This window comes from Palaemon carinicauda, chromosome 39, assembly GCF_036898095.1.
Source record: "Palaemon carinicauda isolate YSFRI2023 chromosome 39, ASM3689809v2, whole genome shotgun sequence".
NCBI classification, from domain to species: Eukaryota; Metazoa; Arthropoda; class Malacostraca; order Decapoda; family Palaemonidae; genus Palaemon; species Palaemon carinicauda.
Window position 1 is genome coordinate 12,685,413 of NC_090763.1, and position 26,124 is coordinate 12,711,536.

General features: G+C 38.3%; 1 protein-coding gene across 6 annotated transcripts in view; it reads left to right on the forward strand.

Moving 5' to 3' along the window:
• Positions 1 to 26,124, forward strand: part of LOC137631010 (uncharacterized oxidoreductase YjmC-like) — a 101,488-nt gene that overhangs the window by 11,881 nt on the left and 63,483 nt on the right. For 2 of the 6 annotated variants that reach the window (XR_011041836.1, XM_068362552.1), the window contains exon 1: positions 7,968 to 8,528. The exons of 2 other annotated variants lie outside the window; for them this stretch is intronic. Coding sequence is in view for 1 of the 4 variants with exons in the window: in XM_068362552.1 (XP_068218653.1) it covers positions 8,190 to 8,528 (339 nt within the window). In the remaining 3 variants the exon portion in view is untranslated. Of the gene's footprint in view, positions 1 to 7,967; positions 8,529 to 10,698; positions 10,894 to 26,124 lie in introns of those variants that run through there. 2 more of the 6 variants (XM_068362554.1, XM_068362556.1) reach the window with 2 other exon arrangements.

Here is a 26,124-nt window from a genome sequence, read left to right on the forward strand (position 1 = left end):
TGCGTTGGTAGCCCGTAAGGGAAAATTGAATTATGCAAGAGTAGCTTCCAAGAGGGAGGCCAAAGGTCAGTGAAAGCGAATCGAGTAAAAATTGTTACTTACAAGGGGTTTCTGGATTCTGAAACACCAAGAGGAGGGGGGGGGGGGTTACTGATTCTGAAACACAAAGGGACAAGTTGCTCTGGCTGGTGCGAAAGGGAAGTAAGCAGGCCGGAGGTGCGACTCCTTTTTAGGTCCACATACGGAGGGGTTAACAGACAAAGTCTGTTAGTAGTCTCTCCTACTAACAGACAAGTCCCAGTGAGTTGGAGAGACTGGGAGAGGAGAGAAGATTTTTAAATAGTAGGAGACAGGAACTATTTTAAGCAAAGAGAACGTATCCCTGTTTAGTGGTTGGAAGGTCAAGTTGGCAGAGTAACTCCAGGAAGCTGGGGATTTTGGCAAGGGAAATGACTGGAGAATTTGGATGGCTAGAGGTATAAGGTGTTCGTGGGATAGGGACTCAATTTCTTGAGTGAGGGTTTAGGTAGGATGGCAATGCGTAGGATTTGGAAGGGATGCTGGTCTCAGGGGCAGGTATGGTCGATGGCTGACGAAGAGTTCTCTGGTGGGGAGGTCTCTGGTTCTGGGGCGGCTGTGTCTGCGTCAAAAGTCCCTTTGGTGGCTGATGTGGGGAGGTCCTCTTCATGGCTGCAATCCTCTTCAGCCGCTCTAAGCATTGCCTATTCCATGCGTGATGAGGCCGAGAATAGTTTGGGCACTTGGGCCTGGTTTCTTTGCCCTGCTTGTGAGCAGAGATGCAGACGTCGGTCTCGTGGGGCTGGCTGTAGACTCCGCAAATGATGGGTCCCATGCAGTCTTCTCTATGATGCGCCGCAAAACGCTGGCAGCGGAAGTATCGGAGGGGCTCCAGTGTGTAGTAAATGATGGAGAAAGTTCCCCATATGCATAAGTTCAATGTTGGTGGGACTGGACTGATGAAAAGGACTGAGCTTGTTGACAGGGATGCCCTTGTTCTTGCAGCGCTCCGCCCCATTGAAGTGGCTAGGGTGAGAGGCATTTTGACAGGATACTTAGCCACGACGGCTTTCCTCCGTATTGTGACAGGGTCAAGCAGCGTCAGGGAGGACTCATTCTGTAAGGAGCTGGCGGTTTCTTGATCCTTAAGGGAGATGATAGGCTCCCCTTTGCGATTCGGTCGAGCCGATATCCGCATTCCAGGTCTGGCGGCCATGGCAGCAATTGCGGCATAAGACATGGAGCTGTCGGGTTGCTGGAGCATGAAATTGGTAGAGGTTTCTTCTCCTCTGTCTGCGGTGCAGTTACAGGTGTTGGGGGTGTTGGAGGCAAAAGGAGTGGCCTCTTCCAGAAGCTAGGTTAAGCAATCCGTGCAATTACAGTCAGGGGAATGGTTTCCCTCAAGGACTGTCAGGGTCTCAACAGTCTGGTCTTCTGTCTCCATGGCTGTGGAGGTCTCAGGCGCCGGTATTGGGTCCAAGCTGATTGTGCAGTTGACTGCTGAGGTTAAGATTTTGTAGTTTATATATGAAAGATCTATTTTAATAATATTACTGTTCTTAAAACATTTTACATTGTTCATTACTTCGCATGGAGTTTATTTATTGCCTTATTTCCTTTCATTACTGGGCTATCATTATTATTATCTTTATTACTTGCTAAGCTACAACCCTAGTTGGAAAAGCAGGATGCTATAAACCCAGGGGCTCCAACAGGGAAAATAGCCCAGTGAGGAAAGGAAACAAGGAAAAATAAAATATCTTGAGAAGAGTAACATTAAAATAAATATCTCATATTTAAACTATATAAACTTTAACGAAAGAAGAGGAAGAGAAATAAGATACAGTAGAATAGTGTCCCGAGTGTACCCTCAAGCAAGAGAACTCTAACCCAAGACAGTTGAAGACCATGGTACAGAGGCTATTGCACTACCCAAGACTAGAGAACAATGGTTTAATTTTGGAGTGTCCTCCTAGAAGAGCTGCTTACCATAGCTAAAGAGTCTCTTCTACCCTTAGAAAGGGGAAAGTGGCCACTGAACAATTACAGTGGAGTAGTTAACCCCTTGGATGAAGAAGAATTGTTTAGTAATCTCAGTGTTGTCAGGTGTATGAGAACAGAGGAGAATATGTGAAGAATATGCCAGACTATTCAGTGTATGTGTAAGCCAAAGGAAAATGAACCGTAACCAGAGAGAAGCATCCAATGTAGTACTGTCTGGCAAGTCAAAAGACGCCATAACTCTCTAGTGGTAGTATTTTTCCTGTTAGAGCGTTTGGGCTTATAGCATCTTGCTTTTCCAACTAGGGTTGTAGCTTAGCTAATAATAATCATACTAATAATGATAATAATAATAATAATAGGTGATGGCTGAGGAGTTGATTCGGGTGAAGGCTGAGGAGTTGGAGGTTCTGGGTTCTTCTATCGTTCGGGGAAGGGTGTATCCGGTTCCTTGGGTACTGTGAAGTGACGGCGGATACACCTATATGATGCAGTCTACCTTTCAACGCAACTACATCTTATATTGTGGCCAGGTAGAGTTTGGTCATTGATAGCGTTCCTTTCAAGGCGAATCGTTTTAGAGAGTTCATATCTATGCGATATATAGCTCTTGCAACCGGTACAGTCACAGGATGGGTCGCTGTACTGCTTCTTACAGTGACGATCACATGGATCATACAAGAGCCATCCCCAGTCTCCGAGGAAGAAGACGGACATGGTGGGTTGGTGAAACTCTACGGGTTCCGCTGTGGAAATTTCACTACGAGAGTAGAGTAATGGGAGATTTTGTCGGCGCGGGAGCGGCGCTGAGACGTTTATTGCTGGTATGGTATGGTATTATATTGCCCTGTATATGGCAGGACACGGGTTCTTGGGAAAGGAGGAAAGCACCATGACCACCGTGGCAGGAGTCCGAAACTCAGACGAGGCGCTGCAATGCAGATTTTGTCACCCAAACCCGGATCCTCTTCCGTACTGGAGAAATTGATTTTTTTCTTATCGTAACCCAAAACGGGAATGCGGTTATTGCTTGCTTGCTTTAAGATTGCCTTGCCTTATGCAAGACTCTTAGTACATTAAGCCGTGCGGACGGAATAGTAGTGCTCTAGTCGGGCAGCTGCCTTCGTATCGCTCTTTCAAAGTTAAATTAAAACACAATACATTTACATTCTTTTACGGGCTGCCAACGCAAGAGCCCGTGTCTTTCATAAAGCAAGGCAATCTACACACACACGCACACACACACACATACACACACACACACACACAACCTTTGTAAGCACAAAGGTCAATTCTGACCGGCGATTTGTGTTTCTTCTACATTTTTACAAAGAGATTACAAAGCAACAAACATAAAACAAATCATATTACATATAATGGTGGACAGGCCATAAAATTCTCTATACAAAGATATATACAAATATCCCGTAGCAAGTAAGAGTTGAAAATATTTACATAACACGGATTCGGCGATGCGAAATCCGAAAAGGTAATGCCTTTACAGATTTCATTTATCGAGATGTAGAAATGCTATTCGTACTAAGTTTGTTTGTAATCTGATTTCCTCCTCTTGAAATAGAGTTGGTAGAGGTAAAATATGTAACGGAAAGTATTTTTATAGATTATATTTTCGATCCAAATCTATAAGGGGCATGAGTCAGCAAATGCACAAATATGCTAACATTTCATTTAGCTAGTGAACAAAAAAATTAACTTTCGCTCACGTGTATAATTCATTCTCTCTCTCTCTCTCTCTCTCTCTCTCTCTCTCTCTCTCTCTCTCTCTCTCTCTCTCTCTCTCTCTCTCTCTCTCTCTCAAATTCTACATATTCTGAAATATATACATGAACTTTTCCCCTCATATTAAACCACCAGAGATAGATCCTCGTCTGGCAATTCGGTTACCCCTCACAGCTTTTGTCGTGTTGCGTCGTTAATAAACTATTAATGCTTGGTTACTCCGGGGACTGTTTATACTCCTGTCGCTCTCTTTTAATCACTTTAATTTTGTTCTTTCATGTCACTTTGAGTTCCCCATTGCATCTTGCAGTGTCCCTCTACTGCTTACCTTCAGAATTTTCTCCCTAATGTCGTATTCCAATGAACAGCGGTAGTAATTAGTACAAGATGCATTAGATATAATTAAGTACGTGTACAGATAACGAAAGAATGCACGTGATGAGCATTATGTATTATAGCCACGAAAGGGAAAATGAAGACACGTGTTTCCGGTCGTGACTATAATACATGAGTGAGCATATTTGCCACCAGCCACCCGTTGAGATACTACCGCTAGAGAGTTGTGGGATCCTTTGACTAGCCAGATGGGGTTACATTGGATCCTTCCCTCTGGTTACGGATCACTTTACCTTTGCCTACGTGTACACCGAATAGTCTGGCCTATTCTTTACAGATTCTCCTCTAACTTCATACACCTGATGACACTGAGACTACTAAACTCTTCTTCACTCAAAGGGTTAACCTTATGCACTATAATTTTTCAGTGGCTACTTTCCTCTTGGTAATGGTAGTAGAGAGACTGAAGCTATGGTAAGCAGCTCTTTTAGGAAGAGGACACTCCAAAATCATACCATTGTTCTCTAGGCTTGGGTAGTGCCATAGCCTCTGTACCATGGTCTTCCACTGTCTTGGGTTTGAGTTCTCTTGCTTGAGGGTACACTCGGGCAAATTGTTGCTGTTCTTAAAATATTTTATTTTTCCTTATTTCCTTTCCTCTCTAGGCTATTTTCCCAGTTGTGGCCCCTGGGCTTAGAGCATCCTGCTGTTCTAACTAGGGTTGTAGCTTAGCAAGTAATAATAATAATAACAATGATAATAATAATGTGTACAAGAATGTGTGTGTGAGAGAGAGAGAGAGAGAGAGAGAGAGAGAGAGAGAGAGAGAGAGAGAGAGAGAGAGTCATAAGTCTTTATAGTTTATATATATGAAGTATCTATTTTAATGTTAATGTTTTAAAAATATCATTAATTGTTCATTTCTTCTTATATCGTTTATTTCCTTATTTCCTTTCTTCACTGGAATATTTTACCCTATTGGAGCTCTTGGGCTTATGGCATTTTGCTTTTCCAACTAATAATAACAATAATAACTAAACTATAACTATATAATAATAATAGTAACAATAACAATAAAATAATAATAATTAATAATAATGATGCTGGTTGAAAAGGTAAAGGTTCAGTCATCGTTCTTTGAAATGCTATGCACCATGGATGTTTAAATTTTTTAGATTTCTTTGTTGACCTATTTTTGTAATGTTTTATTGCAATTTTCACTTAGTACATATATGGTTTCAGTTTGTTGAGTTAAGTTAATGAACTTTTAGGTATGTTTCATATTTTTATCAAAAATTATATATATATATATATATATATATATATATATACATATACATATACATATACATATATATAAATGCTGTACACATACACACACACATGTGTATGTGTACAGTATATATATATATATATATATATATATATATTTATATATATATATATATATATATATGTATATATGTATATGTATATATATATATATATATATATATATATATATGTATTATAGCCACTATATATATATATATATATATATATATATATATATATATATATATATATATATATATATATATATATATGTATTATAGCCACTATATATATATATATATAATATATATATATATATATATATATATAGATAGATAGATAGATAGATAGGATACAGGGTTTAGTTTTCTTATGGGAAATGCAATAGGATTACAGGAGAAGCTCTTTGTTATAGCGAAAGGTACATTCCTTCCGAAAATTAATTATAGGGCTAGAACCGCTAGATAATCTTCCATAGACCCCTTTCCTTATTTATCAGTCAACAATCGCAAACAGAGAGAGAGAGAGAGAGAGACACGTTGCGGTTCGGTGGTTTTAGATTACCCCCACCTTATGCAAAGCACGGGCTCTTGCGTTGGCACAGTGAGGCGGTGGCGAGTATGGTATTGCATAAATATCTTCTATGCAATAATTCATCATAACACTCATTACACTAATTCAAATTTCTCGGCATATTTCGTCGGCCGGTGAGAATTCATCGTATGTTTTTTGTTTTTTCAAACTTGTCAGACAAATTATTATTATTATTATTATTATTATTATTATTATTATTATTATTACTAGCAAAGCTACAACCCTAGTTGGAAAAGCAAGCTGCTATAAGCCCAAAGTCTCCAACAGGGAAAAATACCCCAGTAAGGAAAGGAAATAAGGAAATAAATAAACGATATAAGAAGTAATGAACAATTGCAATAAGATATTTTATAAACAATATCATTAAAACATCTTTCATATATAAACTATAAAAAGACTTATGTCAGCTTGTTCAACATAAAACGTTTGCTGCAAGTTTGAAGTTCCACTGATTCAACTACCCGAAGACTTGAGTGTTTATATAGCTGTATAGACCACACAATATTATCACAAATTTTTCCTTGCCATATGGGGATTGGCATTGTATAAATATTGTATGAACTTGTGGCTGAGGTCGATAGATTTTTCAGATAATCATAGGAAATTAATATTCTCTTCTTAGAATTATAGCTTGGTTCGTAATTTAGACATTTTTTCTTTCTAGACGGTACAGCTAGGAATGGTTGAGATACTACCTCTAGAGAGTTATGGGGTCCTTTGACTGGCCAGACAGTACTACATTGTATCCTTCTCTCTGGTTATGGTTAATTTTCCATTTGCCTACACACACACACACACACACACACACACCAAATAGTCTGGCCTATTCTTTACATATTCTTCTCTGTCCTCATACACCTGACAACACTGAGATTAACAAACAATTCTTCTTCGGTCTAGGGGTTAACTATTGCAATGTAATCATTCAGTGGCTACTTTCCTCTTGGTAAGGGTAGAAGAGACTCTTTAGCTATGGTAAGTAGCTCCTCTAGGAGGAGGACACTCTAAAATCAAACCATTGTTCTCTGGTCTTGGATAGTGCAATAGCCTCTGTACCATGGTTTTTCATTGTCTTGGGTTAGAGTTCTCTTGCTTGAGGGTACACTCAGGCACCCTATTATATCTTATTCCTATTCCTATTGTTTTGATGAACTTTTTATAGTGTAGATAGGAGTTATTTATATCAATGTTGTTACTGTTCTTAAAATATTTCCTTTTTCCTTTTTTCCTTTCCTCACTGGGCTATTTTCCCTGTTGGAACTCCTTGGCTTTTAGCATCCTGCTTTTCCAACTAGGGTTGTAGCTTGGCAATTAATAATAATAATAATAATAATAATAATAATAATAATAATAATAATCAACAACGATAATAAAACCTTCAAAACAGCCTCTTCATTCAACAGTGTAAATCACCAGAAAGACAATTTAGTATTGAGAACGGTCTACAGTATATAACAAAGAGGAGCGTCTTTCTTTAACTATCTTTAAACTGTTGACATACACTGTGCATGTAAGGGGGTTCTTCAAAATTATTATATTGTTAAGGAAGATTAATATAGTCCAATGAGTAAACATTTTAATTCCCAACTCTTGTTTTATATTATTACCTGTACCTTCCTGTCAGAGATAGTTTCTTGCAATATTGCAGCCCGTAAATTCCCAGCTGCTTTGCAAATTTCTATTTTGTAATAATTGTTGTATGCGTACTTGACTGTATATCATATACCAATATCATATACCAAAATTATGGCATACTGATGATAAATATATATGGTGGAAGAGTGGTTGCCTATCAAGTGTTCATCCACGTGCATTGGTTGCATCTTGACATTCAAGACATTTTTAATAAAGTTTTGGCAGATGTTCTGGTGTTTATTACGCTAAATGGCAACTGCACAATTTAATATACCGGTAAGCATATAAAGCAGCTGACCTACCAGCAGCTGTTCCCAACATTGAATTTTCAATGCGAAAGAGTAGAACTGGCTAGGGGCCATAGAGTCATTTTGAAAGTGGGGGGAAAACGTATGGCTTTAAACGAAAAATAAACGGCAATTATGCAGTGTCACATTTAGATATCAAGATAAGAGTTAAATGCATTTTAAAAAAGTGCAGTGACAGAGATTAAACATAATTGTGCATTCTTGTGGAAAGAGAACGTCTGAGAACAGTATCAATCATCAAACATGAGGGTCTTAAGAGGCGAAGTTAGGATGTGTTGGAGGCATCTATCGGTGACATTCCTCCATCGTTTATTCCCCATTGCCTTAACTCCCCATAATACAACCCTTTTGCACGTTAGCAAATGTTTTTACCACGCCGATTCTCAGTCCCCGCCCACCACAGCGCCCCTTTTTGGTTGTTGTGTCCATCGCTCAGACTCGCCCGACCAGCTCCTCTCTGTCCGCCGGACTTTGTCAAAGCCCTCTTTGTGTCGCTCATTCGCCACTGACAAGGACGAAGAAATTGAGATTTTAGTTTCACAGAAGAAATTGCATAAGCCTCCTGCTGATCTGGGGACAAAGGTGTGATATTGTAGTTTGTTTGTGATAATATTCTTGTTTTTTCTTTTTTAATGTCTAAAATAAGCGTAAGTTAGTGACATATTTTTAGTTGCTTACAGGTGTCAGCAGACGAATTCTTAGTTGCTGAAGGCCTGTCCACACGAGCGGGCCCTATCTGCGGACCTCTCCCCTAACGGACACACTTGACGGACAAACTGTCAAATTGCCCGATGGGTCTTATAGCGAAATCACTTCTACCCTGGCCTTCTCGAGTCAATGTAGTTTTCCTGCAAGTTCTTGAATTCATAAATGGCTTGATAGCATTCAGTTTGTTTCATTTTATCATTTGAAAAGATTTCTTGTATAGTTAGCTGTATCATATATATTAACTAGGTGGTTAGTTTATTAAATGCTAGACTACTAAAAGCTATTTTGCAGGTGAAAATCATTATGTGGCTTGATAGCTTTTAGTTTGTTTCCTTCTGCTATTTAGATGGATTTCTTGTATAGATTATATATTTTGTAGAGTTAGTTGTATTAAATATATTTTAGTATGCCAGTTTGTTAAATACAAGACAAGTAGGTTATTTTGCAAGCGTAATTCATATATGGCTTAATAGTTTCCAGTTGGGTTCCATCTCTCTCTCAATTTGATTACTTGAAGCATTACTGGCTTGTATATAAACTGTCCACACACACACACACACACACACACACACACACACATATATATATATATATATATATATATATATATATATATATATATATATATATATATATATATATATATATATATATAATCATAATTTATGGCTCCAGCTTTCCTAGTAAAAGTGTAAAACATGCTTACCCTCATTCTCAAATAGTCGACAGTATAGGCAGTAGGATAGCCAGGGCACCAGCCCCCTGTTGAGATACTACAGCTAGAGTTATGGAGTCCTTTGACTGGCCGGACAGTAGTACATTGTTCACTGGCCACTTTTCTCTTGATAAGGGTAGAAGAGACTCTTTAGCTGTGATAAGCAACTCGTGTAGGAGAAGGACACTCTAAAATCAAACCTCTGTTTTCTAGTATTGGGTAGTGCCATAGCCTCTGTACCTTGGTCTTACACAGCTCTGGGGTTAGAGTCCTCTTTCTTGAGGGTACACTCGGGCACACTATTCTGTTTTATTTCTCTTCCGTTTGTTTTGTTAAAGTTTTTTATGGTTTATATAGGAGACATTTATTTTGATGTTATTCTTAAAATATTCTATTTTTCCTAGTTTACTTTCCTCATCGGGCTATTTTTTCCTGTTGGAGTCCCTGGGCCTATAGCATTCTGCTTTTCCAGCTATGATTGTAGCTTACCAATTAATAATAATAATAATAATAATAATAGTCCCTGAAATATCTTTCATGGCCATCTTCTAGTTCTTTAATATCGTTGTGTAACTGCCATATGCATGTCTTACTGAACCATTCTCTACACCAAATTCTCTTCTTTTTATTCTTTTCATCACTCACAAAGCAATTATCATGCTACACAATATCTTCCTCTTTGCGGTAGGCACCATGTTTATCCAAAGCAGTATTGCCAGATGGCCTAGTCTAAAAATCCCCAATACTCATGATAAAAAATTCCATAAAACAACCCAAAAAATCCCCATTTCCACAAATATATTTTCTTCTGATTATGTAGGCTTTACTAATGTAGAAATTATTCCTTATACTAGTCTAATGATTTATATAATTTGATATAAATCTATGGAAAATCACTAGATAAATAATAATAGACCAATTATTGGATGATTTTTCTGGTAACATATAACCTTCCGAAATACCAAAAACCCCGTTAGAGTTTTTCAGCTAATTAGTAGGGTACGTTGGCAATAGGTGGCGCTGCTAAAGCGCACGTTTTTATAGGTAGGCTTCCCTGTCCTCCCTTTACTGTCTTTGGTCAACCCCTGAGCAGGGTTGCCAGGTTTTCTATATGAGAAAAGGGCAACTTCTAATCAACCGCAGCTTTAGAAGGCCAATCCATTATTAGAAAAAGGCCAAAAATATAGTATTTTATTAAAGCCAACATTTTTTTCCTGATATAACTAAAGGCCAACTAATTTCAAAAAGGCCAAATTTGAGATTTTTTGGCCTGAAAAGAGGCCAACCTGGCAAACTTGTCCCGGAGGGCCGGAAGCGCGAAGAAAGAAAGCTGCAGACGAGACGGATTCTTAGTTGCTTGCAAACGTCAGCAAACGAATTCTTATACATTATGACTGTCAGTAGGCTTTAAACGCTACCTATTTATGACAGCTATCAGTGGAAGAATGAGGCAACCTACTGGTTTCAGATGACGTGGTAAGGCAATTAATGACGGCAGGCAAATAGTCAAGACATTCATGGACAGTTGTCTATACTGAAATCTTTCTATCCGGAGATAGCTACCCGAGGATAGCGTTATGTTCGGCTAGCAGTAAATAACTTTCTCGATTAGTAAGGCCAGGTCATAATAACAGACGATGTTTTAGTAGTGTCTCGATAGGATCCTAGTAGGGAAATAAGGAAAAAACGACTTAAGTAATGAACAATTAAAATAAAATATTAACATTAAAACAGAATAGAGGAACATTTCCCTGTTTTAGGAAAATGAGAAGAAAACTTCGAAATCAACAGAGAAAGTTTACTCGGTTTCGCATTTATGTAAAGCACGATACTTAAATGGGAGAAGCTACAAAATCTCTAACAAATAGTAGAAAAGTTGGTTCTATTAATGAGGGTACTAATACTCTGGTGTATATAAAGCTCTAACCACTGATAGTCATAATGTGGCCAGTTGGAGGAAAATTAACGTTTTTGGGAAATTTTGAGTCCAAGAGGGTAAAAAGGGAAAAATAATACTAAAATCAATTGGGAAATTTTATTCGAAGGTTTCATATTTATGAAAAGCAGGATATATGTAAAATTAAATTGGAAAGACACAAAATCTATAACAAATAGCAAAAAGATTGTTTCTGTTAATGAGGGCACGAATTCTGAACAGATGGTAGTGGGAGTAGATCGACAGTTTAACTATTATGTTGTTGCAGATTAACTATTATATATATCCCTCCCGGCAAACAAAGGATTAACGAAGCTTTTAATCCGACCCAAAGAATTCCTATTAGACAATAAATAAGCTTGAAAACAACAGAATCAGTTTTCATGTTGGATAATTTTACTATTTATTTGGAATTTTCTCCACAAATAATTAAAATTATGTTATCGGCATGCATTCAACACATTATGTACGCCTGTTTTTCATAACTTTATATATATTTTCTAAAATATCCATCCTCGCTCATCATCATATATTATTTTTCTTCCTTCACACTAACGAAAAAAAAAATGGGTTTTCAAAGAAACAGGAAGTTTTTCTTTTAGTAAATTCGTAACCTTTTCTTCACAAATATTTGTTTTGTATCTAGATTTCTATTATGCTATAGGCCCAATGTATTCCTATTGTTGAATGTGCCTCAAGTTCAGGATATAGCCATGAACCAATTTTGAAAGACCAAAACAGGGATATTTAGTCTCGCCCATCTTGCAACACTGTCACTATGCCTTTTCATTCAGACTTGTTAATGATTAAGGGAAATATTGTTTGCACAAAGATTACTCATCTTAAAATCAAATCAAAATACTAATACACCTATCACTGTATCAGTCACAAATGTTGATAAATGAACTGTGGGCTTAAATGACTGCACAGATATTGAAAAATGAAAAAATAAATCTCATTCCTAGATTTGCTTACAATGTGGAATAAAAAAAGAATGAAAGAAAATTAAAAACAATAAGAATGAAATTTTGGCAGCATGTTGCATCCGGAAGCAGGCCTGGTGGTTGGGCGATAAATTTTGTCAATTTTCAAGTTTTTGCCTTTTTTAATAATAATAATAATAATTATTATTATTATTATTATTATTATTATTATTATTTGCTAAGCTACAGCCCTAGTTAGAAAAGCAGGATAAGTTATAAGCCCAAGGGCTCCAACAGGGAAAGCAACCCAGTGAGGATAGGGAAAAAGAATAAATAGAATATTTTAAGAACAGTAACAACATTAAAATAAATATTTCCTATATAAACTATAAAAACTTTAACAAAACAAGATGAAGAGAACTCTAACCCAAGACAGTAGAAGACCATGGTACAGAGGCTAAGGCACTACCCAAGACTAGAGAACAATAGTTTGATTTTCTTGGTCACAGGTGAAATAAAACTTCTAGAACAATGTGTAGTTTTGAGCAGATTGAGGGGTAAAAATGGGTAATTTTCACTTTTTTGACTTTTCTCGACTGAAATACATATCTGGTTGCCAGACATAGAAACAATTTTTGCGTCACATTGAGTTGGTATAGAATTTGAGCCCCATACATAGTATAATCAGAATCATGAATAATATTGTATCTAACCCATTTCAGAATTCTGCGATAGAGGGGTAAAAATGGGTAAATTTCACTTTTTTGACTTTTCTCGACTGAAATACATAGCTGGTTGCCAGACATAGAAACAATTTTTGCGTCACATTGAGTTGGTATAGAATTTGATCCTCATACATAGTATAATCAAAATCATGAATAATATTGTATCTAACCCATTTCAGAATTCTGCGATAGAGGGGTAAAAATGGGTAAATTTCACTTTTTTGACTTTTCTCGACTGAAATACATAGCTGGTTGCCAGACATAGAAACAATTTTTGCGTCACATTGAGTTGGTATAGAATTTGATCCCCATACATAGTATAATCAAAATCATGAATAATATTGTATCTAACCCATTTCAGAATTCTGCAGATTGAGGGGTAAAAATGGGTAAATTTCACTTTTTTGACTTTTCTCGACTGAAATACATAACTGGTTGCTAGACATAGAAACAATTTTTGCGTCACATTGAGTTGGTATAGAATTTGATCCCCATACATAGTATTATCAAAATCATGAATAATATTGTATCTAACCCATTTCAGAATTCTGCGATAGAGGGGTAAAAATGGGTAAATTTAACTTTTTTGACTTTTCTCGACTGAAATACATATCTGGTTGCCAGACATAGAAACAATTTTTGCGTCACATTGAGTTGGTATAGAATTTGAGCCCCATACATAGTATAATCAGAATCATGAATAATATTGTATCTAACCCATTTCAGAATTCTGCGATAGAGGGGTAAAAATGGGTAAATTTCACTTTTTTGACTTTTCTCGACTGAAATACATAGCTGGTTGCCAGACATAGAAACAATTTTTGCGTCACATTGAGTTGGTATAGAATTTGATCCTCATACATAGTATAATCAGAATCATGAATAATATTGTATCTAACCCATTTCAGAATTCTGCGATAGAGGGGTAAAAATGGGTAAATTTCACTTTTTTGACTTTTCTCGACTGAAATACATAGCTGGTTGCCAGACATAGAAACAATTTTTGCGTCACATTGAGTTGGTATAGAATTTGATCCCCATACATAGTATAATCAAAATCATGAATAATATTGTATCTAACCCATTTCAGAATTCTGCAGATTGAGGGGTAAAAATGGGTAAATTTCACTTTTTTGACTTTTCTCGACTGAAATACATAACTGGTTGCTAGACATAGAAACAATTTTTGCGTCACATTGAGTTGGTATAGAATTTGATCCCCATACATAGTATTATCAAAATCATGAATAATATTGTATCTAACCCATTTCAGAATTCTGCGATAGAGGGGTAAAAATGGGTAAATTTAACTTTTTTGACTTTTCTCGACTGAAATACATAGCTGGTTGCTAGACATAGAAACAATTTTTGCGTCACATTCAGTTGGTATAGAATTTGATCCACATACATAGTATAATCAGAATCATGAATAATATTGTATCTAACCCATTTCAGAATTCTGCGATAGAGGGGTAAAAACGAGTAATTTTCACTTTTTTGACTTTTCTCGACTGAAATACATATCTGGTTGCCAGACATAGAAACAATTTTTGCGTCACATTGAGTTGGTATAGAATTTGAGCCCCATACATAGTATAATCAGAATCATGAATAATATTGTATCTAACCCATTTCAGAATTCTGCGATATTGGTGTAAAAATGGGTAAATTTCACTTTTTTGACTTTTCTCGACTGAAATACATAGCTGGTTGCTAGACATAGAAACAATTTTTGCGTCACATTGAGTTGGTATAGAATTTGATCCCCATACATAGTATAATCAAAATCATGAATAATATTGTATCTAACCCATTTCAGAATTCTGCGATAGAGGGGTAAAAATGGGTAAATTTCACTTTTTTGACTTTTCTCGACTGACATAAATAGCTGGTTGCTAGACATAGAAACAATTTTTGCGTCACATTGAGTTGGTATAGAATTTGATCCCCATACATAGTATAATCAAAATCATGAATAATATTGTATCTAACCCATTTCAGAATTCTGCGATAGAGGGGTAAAAATAGGTAAATTTCACTTTTTTGACTTTTCTCGACTGAAATACATAGCTGGTTGCTAGACATAGAAACAATTTTTGCGTCACATTGAGTTGGTATAGAATTTGATCCCCATACATAGTATAATCAAAATCATGAATAATATTGTATCTAACCCATTTCAGAATTCTGCGATAGAGGGGTAAAAACGAGTAATTTTCACTTTTTTGACTTTTCTCGACTGAAATACATATCTGGGTGCCAGACATAGAAACAATTTATGCGTCACATTGAGTTGGTATAGAATTTGAGCCCTATACATAGTATAATCATAATCCTGAATAATATTGTATCTAACCCATTTCAGAATTCTGCGATATTGGTGTAAAAATGGGTAAATTTCACTCTTTTTACTTTTCTCGACTGAAATACATATCTGGTTGCCAGACATAGAAACAATTTTTGCGTCACATTGAGTTGGTATAGAATTTGAGCCCCATACATAGTATAATCAGAATCATGAATAATATTGTATCTAACCCATTTCAGAATTCTGCAATAGAGGGGTAAAAATGGGTAAATTTCACTTTTTTTGGCTTTTCTCGACTGAAATACATATCTGGTTGCCAGACATAGAAACAATTTTTGCGTCACATTGAGTTGGCATAGAATTTGAGCCCCATACATAGTATAATCAAAATCATGAATAATATTGTATCTAACCCATTTCAGAATTCTGCGATAGAGGGGTAAAAATGGGTAAATTTCACTTTTTTGACTTTTCTCGACTGAAATACATAGCTGGTTGCTAGACATAGAAACAATTTTTGCGTCACATTGAGTTGGTATAGAATTTGAGCCCCATACATAGTATAATCAAAATCATGAATAATATTGTATCTAACCCATTTCAGAATTCAGCGATAGAGGGGTGAAAATGAGTAATTTTCACTTTTTTTACTTTTCTCGACTGAAATATATATCTGGTTGCCAGACATAGAAACAATTTTTGCGTCACATTGAGTTGGTATAGAATTTGATCCCCATACATGGTATAATCAGAATCATGAATAATATTGTATCTAACCCATTTCAGAATTCAGCGATAGAGGGGTGAAAATGAGTAATTTTCACTTTTTTTACTTTTCTCGACTGAAATACATATCTGGTTGCCAGACATAGAAACAATTTTTGCGTCACATTGAGTTGGTATAGAATTTGAGCCCCATACATAGTATAATCAGAATCATGAATAATATTGTATCTAACCCATTTCAGAATTCTGCGATATTGGTGTAAAAATGGGTAAATTTCACTTTTTTGACTTTTCTCGACTGAAATACATAGCTGGTTGCCAGACATAGAAACAATTTTTGCGTCACATTGAGTTGGTATAGAATTTGATCCCCATACATAGTATAATCAAAATCATGAATAATATTGTATCTAACCCATTTCAGAATTCTGCGATAGAGGGGTAAAAATGGGTAAATTTCACTTTTTTGACTTTTCTCGACTGACATACATAGCTGGTTGCTAGACATAGAAACAATTTTTGCGTCACATTGAGTTGGTATAGAATTTGATCCCCATACATAGTATAATCAAAATCATGAATAATATTGTATCTAACCCATTTCAGAATTCAGCGATAGAGGGGTGAAAATGAGTAATTTTCACTTTTTTTACTTTTCTCGACTGAAATACATATCTGGTTGCCAGACATAGAAACAATTTTTGCGTCACATTGAGTTGGTATAGAATTTGATCCCCATACATAGTATAATCAGAATCATGAATAATATTGTATCTAACCCATTTCAGAATTCTGCGATATTGGTGTAAAAATGGGTAAATTTCACTTTTTTGACTTTTCTCGACTGAAATACATAGCTGGTTGCCAGACATAGAAACAATTTTTGCGTCACATTGAGTTGGTATAGAATTTGATCCCCATACATAGTATAATCAAAATCATGAATAATATTGTATCTAACCCATTTCAGAATTCTGCGATAGAGGGGTAAAAATGGGTAAATTTCACTTTTTTGACTTTTCTCGACTGACATACATAGCTGGTTGCTAGACATAGAAACAATTTTTGCGTCACATTGAGTTGGTATAGAATTTGATCCCCATACATAGTATAATCAAAATCATGAATAATATTGTATCTAACCCATTTCAGAATTCTGCGATAGAGGGGTAAAAATGGGTAAATTTCACTTTTTTGACTTTTCTCGACTGAAATACATAGCTGGTTGCTAGACATAGAAACAATTTTTGCGTCACATTGAGTTGGTATAGAATTTGATCCCCATACATAGTATAATCAAAATCATGAATAATATTGTATCTAACCCATTTCAGAATTCTGCGATAGAGGGGTAAAAACGGGTAATTTTCACTTTTTTTACTTTTCTCGACTGAAATACATATCTGGTTGCCAGACATAGAAACAATTTTTGCGTCACATTGAGTTAGTATAGAATTTGAGCCCTATACATAGTATAATCAGAATCATGAATAATATTGTATCTAACCCATTTCAGAATTCTGCGATATTGGTGTAAAAATGGGTAAATTTCACTTTTTTTACTTTTCTCGACTGAAATACATATCTGGTTGCCAGACATAGAAACAATTTTTGCGTCACATTGAGTTGGTATAGAATTTGAGCCCCATACATAGTATAATCAGAATCATGAATAATATTGTATCTAACCCATTTCAGAATTCTGCAATAGAGGGGTAAAAATGGGTAAATTTCACTTTTTTTGACTTTTCTCGACTGAAATACATATCTGGTTGCCAGACATAGAAACAATTTTTGCGTCACATTGAGTTGGCATAGAATTTGAGCCCAATACATAGTATAATCAAAATCATGAATAATATTATATCTAACCCATTTCAGAATTCTGCGATAGAGGGGTAAAAATGGGTAAATTTCACTTTTTTGACTTTTCTCGACTGAAATACATAGCTGGTTGCTAGACATAGAAACAATTTTTGCGTCACATTCAGTTGGTATAGAATTTGAGCCCCATACATAGTATAATCAGAATCATGAATAATATTGTATCTAACCCATTCCAGAATTCGGCGATAGAGGGGTAAAAATGGGTAATTTTCACTTTTTTTACTTTTCTCGACTGAAATACATATCTGGTTGCCAGACATAGAAACAATTTTTGCGTCACATTGAGTTGGTATAGAATTTGATCCCCATACATAGTATAATCAAAATCATGAATAATATTGTATCTAACCCATTTCAGAATTCTGAGATAGAGGGGTAAAAACGAGTAATTTTCACTTTTTTGACTTTTCTCGACTGAAATACATATCTGGTTGCCAGACATAGAAACAATTTTTGCGTCACATTGAGTTGGTATAGAATTGAACCTCATACATGGTATAATCAGAATCATGAATAATATTGTATCTAACCCATTTCAGAATTCTGCGATAGAGGGGTAAAAATGGGTTATTTTCACTTTTTTGACTTTTCTCGACTTAAATACATATCTGGTTGCCAGACATAGAAACAATTTTTGCGTCACATTGAGTTGGTATAGAATTTGAGCCCCATACATAGTATAATCAGAATCATGAATAATATTGTATATACCCCATTTCAGAGTTCTTCAGATTAAGGGGTAAAAACTGGTAATTTTCACTTGTTCCGTAACTGAAATACAAACCACGCTACTTACATAGGGTAATTACTTCGGTGTAGCCGAATGACGAGCCATTAGAATTTTAACGAGGGTTTACTACCCCCGCTAGTTAGCAGGGGGTAAGGAAGGGTAGCTTGCTACCCCCCCCCCCCCTTACACACACTAGTGAGTGCTTCACTTTGCTTTTGGCTCGGGTGAATATCAGACGTGTCTCCTCTCACCCTCTCTTGACTGCCATTAATCTGTTTTGTTTTCTCATTTTCTACAGTGTGTGTATGAAGTTTGCCTCTATCAATTAATAATGCCTACGTGTCCTGGATTACCTGGCCGCCCTTGTGGGACCTTTATGTCGGCGGTCAACACTGATCCCTACACCTTGTGTCTTCATTGTAGGGGCCAACGGTGTGATAGTGGTAATGTATGCGGTGAGTGTAGGGAGTGGTCTACCTCCCAGTGGGAGAGGTTTGCCCGGCACCGGAAGAAAAAGTACAAAAGGGATATTTCTCCTTCAAAGGCTTCTTTGAAGAGAGAAAATTCCAAGGCTTCTTATTCCGTAGCCCATTCCTCCTCCGAAGCTCCCACTCGAACGGTCTATTCTGAGAGGCCGGCGAGTGGTAGCGTAGACCGTAGTTCTGTTGACCGATCCCAGGGTGCGGGAGAGGTAGTTGCCTCCCATAGCGAGGTAGCTGCCCCTCCTCCCCAGGAGGAGGATATTGATTTCTCTGTGAATAACAATGATTTGTTACAGCTTTGGGCTTCCTTAGGGCTTCAGGGTTTGCCCTCCAGGGAATCCCTGTTTGACATGATCAAACTGGGAGCAGCTGTTAAGCAATCGCAGACGATAGCAGACATAGATCCTCTGTCTATCGTCGACGTTGTTGTAACGGAGGCCTCCAGTGTGTCTGATCAAACTCCTGCTCCTGTTGTTGTTGAGGTAGCTGAAGGCTTAGCTTCCCCCTCTGAACATCCTTCGAAGGGGGAACTTAGTCCTACGGTCTCTCCTGCTAGTGATTCTCCCCCTCGGGGGAGTTTACATACAAAGACTCCTCTGCGGAGGCCTTACGATGGTCAGCTGGCTGATCCCACGACCCCTAGAGGGCGTTAAGGCGGAAGGTTTATCCTCCCCTTCGCCGTAGAGGCCTTCCTTCTCCTCACAAGGGAGTTAGGAGGCGCCTCTTCAGCTCGTCATCCCCGCAGTCCTCTGCGGAGGAGACTCACCGTTCACCGTTCCTGCCAGCTACCACCGTAGACCTCTCTGGAGATCGTTCGCGATCCCCTTCGGAGGAAGGTCGTCCTTCAGGATCCTGTGACCTCTCTCCCTCCAGACCTGCTGACCTGCCGTCACCCTTCAAGGATGCTAACGCACATTACGCGCCATCGAAACCTGTCATTGCGCAGGCACCGATCCCTTCGGGTCACAAGGGACTTGAGCGCAAAACTGCGCCTCAATCCCTTAAGCGCCAGGTGTACCCTGTGCACCATCACGCTGCTGCTGTTCCCGACTTAGCGCCACAGTGCTCACCTGCGCGCGTGCGCGCACCTGTTCCTGTTCTGCGCCAGGGTTCCCCTGCGCGCCAGCGCCTACCAGCAGTTCCTGATATAGCGCGCCAGCACTCACCTGCCCACACGCGCTCACTGGTTTCTGTTTCATCACGCGCAGTCCAAGAGGCACCTAGGTTAGTGCACAGGCGCTCACAGGTACCTCTAGACCCTCAGCGCTCTTCTGGAGTTAAGCGCGAAGCGCGCCCTTGCACAGTTGTTCCTGATACAGCGCACAAGCGCTGACCAACGCACCAGCGCACTTCTACAATCCAGCGCGCAGTCCAGGAGGTTCCTAAGTTAGCGCACGGGCGCTCACAGGTACCCCTGGACTCTCCATCCAGACTGCGCAATCCTGTACGCGCGTTTAAAGTTGCCCGCGATGCGCGCTCAACTCAACAGCGCACACCTGTGTGCCCGAAAACTGTTGCGCGCCCTGCGCACCCATGGCCGCAGAGCACACCTGTGCGCCCTCACCCTGATGCGCGCCCACGATCTCTTCAGGGGAAGATGCCTGCTCAACCTGCGCAGCGCTCACCTGCACCCTAACGCGCAAACTCACCCTCGCGATACCACGAGGCTGCGCAATCGCGCCCTCGTCCAGTGCTCCATCAACCTCGCGCGCGCGCGAGCGAAATTCCTGCTGCGCACGATCCTTCCGTGCGCGACCCAGGCCAGGGCTCATCGCGCGACCACCAGCGCAATTTGCGCCCCAATCGCCAGCGCGATCACAGCACGAGATTTTACCGAACTTCAGGTGGACAGGTCATTGTCTCGTTCCCCTCCCCGCAAGCGCAGAACAGCGCGCTCGCCGGAGGAGGGGAGGTTTCCGGACAGGTCTAAGGACTCTTTCGTTTCAGCTTCGTTTCAGGCGAACCCTCGTTTGTCGACTCCTCCAAGGGATTGAACGATCCCCTTCCCTCCAGAGGGAGTGTCTGACAGAGCGACTGTCAGCCAGCAGCCCTGGTTTGGGACCATAGTCAGAGCTCTTAAGCAGGCTATGAAGCCTGTGTTCACTGATCTAGGTCACAAATCAGTGGCGGCTTCCTCTCCCCTGAAGAGGAAGAGAGGAGTCCCCTCCGTGGTGACTTCTCCTAGGGCTAAACTGTTTCCTCACAAATCCTTGCGCAAGGCTCCTTCCCCCCCCCCCCCCCCCCCCCCCCCCCCCGACTTTCTCTCCCTCCCCTGCAGATGAGGATTTCTCATCCTCAGGGGAGTCGGACGAGCCGGTCCGTTCCCCCATCGCATCAATGGGAGAAACTCCACCTCTTCCTAACTCCCTTGTGAGGAGAAGGAAGGCCTCTACGACGAAGGGGTGGACGAGCCTTCCTGCCTTATACGCCCTATAGGGGTCGTGAGATCAGCAAGCTGACCATCGTAAGGCCTCCGCAGAGGAGTCTCTGTAAGTGAACTCCCCCGAGGGGGAGAATCACTAGCAGGAAAAACCGTAGGACTAAGTTCCACCTTCGAAGGATGTTCATAGGGGAAGCTAAGCCTTCAGCTACCTCAGTAACAACAGGAGCAGGAGTTTGATCAGACACACCGGAGGCCTCCGTTACAACAACGTCCATGATAGACGGAGGATCTATGTCTGCTATCGTCAGCGATTGCTTAACAGCTGCTCCCATTTTGATCATGTCAAACAGGGCTTCCCTGGAGGGCGAACCCTAAAGCCCTAAGGAAGCCCAAAGCTGTAACAAATCATTGTTATTCACAGAGAAATCAATATCCTCCTCCTGGGGAGGAGGGGCAGCTACCTCGCTATGGGAGGCAACTACCTCTCCCGCACCCTGGGATCGGTCAACAGAACTACGGTCTACGCTACCACTCGCCGGCCTCTCAGAAGAGACCGATCAAGTGGGAGCTTCGGAGGAGGAATGGGCTACGGAAAAAGAAGCCTTGGAATTTTCTCTCTTAAAAAAAGCCTATGAAGGAGAAATATCCCTTTTGGACTTTTTCTTCCGGTGCCGGGCAAACCTCTCCCACTGGGAGGTAGACCACTCCCTACACTCACCGCATACATTACCACTATCACACCGTTGGCCCCTACAATGAGGACACAAGGTGTGGGGATCAGTGTTGACCGCCGACATAAAGGTCCCACAAGGGCGGCCAGGTAATCCAGGACACGTAGGCATTATTAATTGATAGAGGCAAACTTCATACACACTCTGTAGGAAATGAGAAAGCAAAACAGATTAATGGCAGTCAAGAGAGGGTGAGAGGAGACACATCTGATACTCACCCGAGCCAAAAGCAGAGTGAAGCACTCACTTGTGTGTGTAAAGGGGGGGGGGGGGTAGCAAGCTACCCTTCCCTACCCCCTGCTAACTAGCGGTGGGGTAGTAAACCCTCGTTAAAATTCTAATGACTCGTCATTCGGCTACGCTGAAGTAATTACCCTATGTAAGTAGCGTGGTTTGTATTTCAGTTACGGAACAAATGAAAATTACCAGTTTTTACCCCTTAATCTGAGGAACTCTGAAATGGGGTATATACAATATTATTCATGATTCTGATTATACTATGTATGGGGCTCAAATTCTATACCAACTCAATGTGACGCAAAAATTGTTTCTATGTCTGGCAACCACATATGTATTTCAGTCGAGAAAAGTCAAAAAAGTGAAAAAGACCCATTTTTACCCCTCTATCGCAGAATTCTGAAATGGGTTAGATACAATATTATTCATGATTCTGATTATACTATGTATAGGGCTCAAATTCTATACCAACTCAATGTGACGCAAAAATTGTTTCTATGTCTGGCAACCGGATATGTATATTTCAGTCGAGAAAAGTAAAAAAAAGTGAAAATTACCCATTTTTACCCCTCTATCTCAGAATTCTGAAATGGGTTAGATACAATATTATTCATGATTTTGATTATACTATGTATGGGGATCAAATTCTATACCAACTCAATGTGACGCAAAAATTGTTTCTATGTCTGGCAACCAGATATGTATTTCAGTCGAGAAAAGTAAAAAAAGTGAAATTTACCCATTTTTACCCCTCTATCGCAGAATTCTGAAATGGGTTAGATACAATATTATTCATGATTTTGATTATACTTTGTATGGGGATCAAATTCTATACCAACTCAATGTGACGCAAAAATTGTTTCTATGTCTAGCAACCAGCTATGTATTTCAGTCGAGAAAAGTCAAAAAAGTGAAATTTACCCATTTTTACCCCTCTATCGCAGATTTCTGAAATGGGTTAGATACAATATTATTCATGATTTTGATTATACTATGTATGGGGATCAAATTCTATACCAACTCAATGTGACGCAAAAATTGTTTCTATGTCTGGAAACCAGCTATGTATTTCAGTCGAGAAAAGTCAAAAAAGTGAAATTTACCCATTTTTACCCTTCTATCGCAGAATTCTGAAATGGGTTAGATACAATATTATTCATGATTTTGATTACACTATGTATGGGGATCAAATTCTATACCAACTCAATGTGACGCAAAAATTGTTTCTATGTCTGGCAACCAGATATGTATTTCAGTCGAGAAAAGTCAAAAAAGTGAAATTTACCCATTTTTACCCCTCTATCGCAGAATTCTGAAATGGGTTAGATACAATATTATTCATGATTTTGATTATACTTTGTATGGGGATCAAATTCTATACCAACTCAATGTGACGCAAAAATTGTTTCTATGTCTAGCAACCAGCTATGTATTTCAGTCGAGAAAAGTAAAATAAGTGAAATTTACCCATTTTTACCCCTCTATCGCAGATTTCTGAAATGGGTTAGATACAATATTATTCATGATTTTGATTATACTATGTATAGGGCTCGATTTCTATACCAACTCAATGTGATGCAAAAATTGTTTCTATGTCTGGCAACCAGCTATGTATTTCAGTCGAGAAAAGTCAAAAAAGTGAAATTTACCCATTTTTACCCCTCTATCGCCGAATTCTGAAATGGGTTAGATACAATATTATTCATGATTTTGATTATACTATGTATGGGGATCAAAATCTATACCAACTCAATGTGACGCAAAAATTGTTTCTATGTCTGGCAACCAGATATGTATTTCAGTCGAGAAAAGTCAAAAAAGTGAAATTTACCCATTTTTACCCCTCTATCGCAGATTTCTGAAATGGGTTAGATACAATATTATTCATGATTTTGATTATACTATGTATGAGGATCAAATTCTATACCAACTCAATGTGACGCAAAAATTGTTTCTATGTCTGGCAACCAGCTATGTATTTCGGTCGAGAAAAGTCAAAAAAGTGAAATTTACCCATTTTTACCCCTCTATCGCAGAATTCTGAAATGGGTTAGATACAATATTATTCATGATTTTGATTATACTATGTATGGGGATCAAATTCTATACCAACTCAATGTGACGCAAAAATTGTTTCTATGTCTGGCAACCAGATATGTATTTCAGTCGAGAAAAGTCAAAAAAGTGAAATTTACCCATTTTTACCCCTCTATTGCAGATTTCTGAAATGGGTTAGATACAATATTATTCATGATTTTGATTATACTATGTATGGGGATCAAATTCTATACCAACTCAATGTGACGCAAAAATTGTTTCTATGTCTGGCAACCAGCTATGTATTTCAGTCGAGAAAAGTAAAAAAAAGTGAAATTTACCCATTTTTACCCCTCTATCGCAGAATTCTGAAATGGGTTAGATACAATATTATTCATGATTTTGATTATACTATGTATGGGGATCAAATTCTATACCAACTCAATGTGACGCAAAAATTGTTTCTATGTCTGGCAACCAGCTATGTATTTCAGTCGAGAAAAGTAAAAAAAGTGAAATTTACCCATTTTTACCCCTCTATCGCAGAATTCTGAAATGGGTTAGATACAATATTATTCATGATTTTGATTATACTATGTATGGGGATCAAATTCTATACCAACTCAATGTGACGCAAAAATTGTTTCTATGTCTGGCAACCAGCTATGTATTTCGGTCGAGAAAAGTAAAAAAAGTTAAATTTACCCATTTTTACCCCTCTATCGCAGATTTCTGAAATGGGTTAGATACAATATTATTCATGATTTTGATTATACTATGTATGGGGATCAAATTCTATACCAACTCAATTTGACGCAAAAATTGTTTCTATGTCTGGCAACCAGATATGTATTTCAGTCGAGAAAAGTAAAAAAAGTGAAATTTACCCATTTTTACACCAATATCGTAGAATTCTGAAATGGGTTAGATACAATATTATTCATGATTTTGATTATACTATGTATGGGGATCAAATTCTATACCAACTCAATGTGACGCAAAAATTGTTTCTATGTCTGGCAACCAGATATGTATTTCAGTCGAGAAAAGTCAAAAAAGTGAAATTTACCCATTTTCACCCCTCTATCGCAGATTTCTGAAATGGGTTAGATACAATATTATTCATGATTTTGATTATACTATGTATGGGGATCAAATTCTATACCAACTCAATGTGACGCAAAAATTGTTTCTATGTCTGGCAACCAGATATGTATTTCAGTCGAGAAAAGTCAAAAAAGTTAAAATTACCCGTTTTTACCCCTCTATCACAGAAATTTGAAATGGGTTAGATACAATATTATTCATGATTTTGATTATACTATGTATGGGGATCAAAATCTATACCAACTGAATGTGACGCAAAAATTGCTTCTATGTCTGGCAACCAGATATGTATTTCAGTCGAGAAAAGTCAGAAAAGTGAAAATTACCCGTATTTACCCCTCTATCGTAGAATTTTGAAATGGGTTAGATACAATATTATTCATGATTCTGATTATACTATGTATGGGGATCAAATTCTATACCAACTCAATATGACGCAAAAATTGCTTCTATGTCTGGTAACCAGATATGTATTCCAGTTGAGAAAAGTAAAAAAAGTGAAAATTACCCATTTTTACCCCTCTATCGCAGAATTCTGAAATG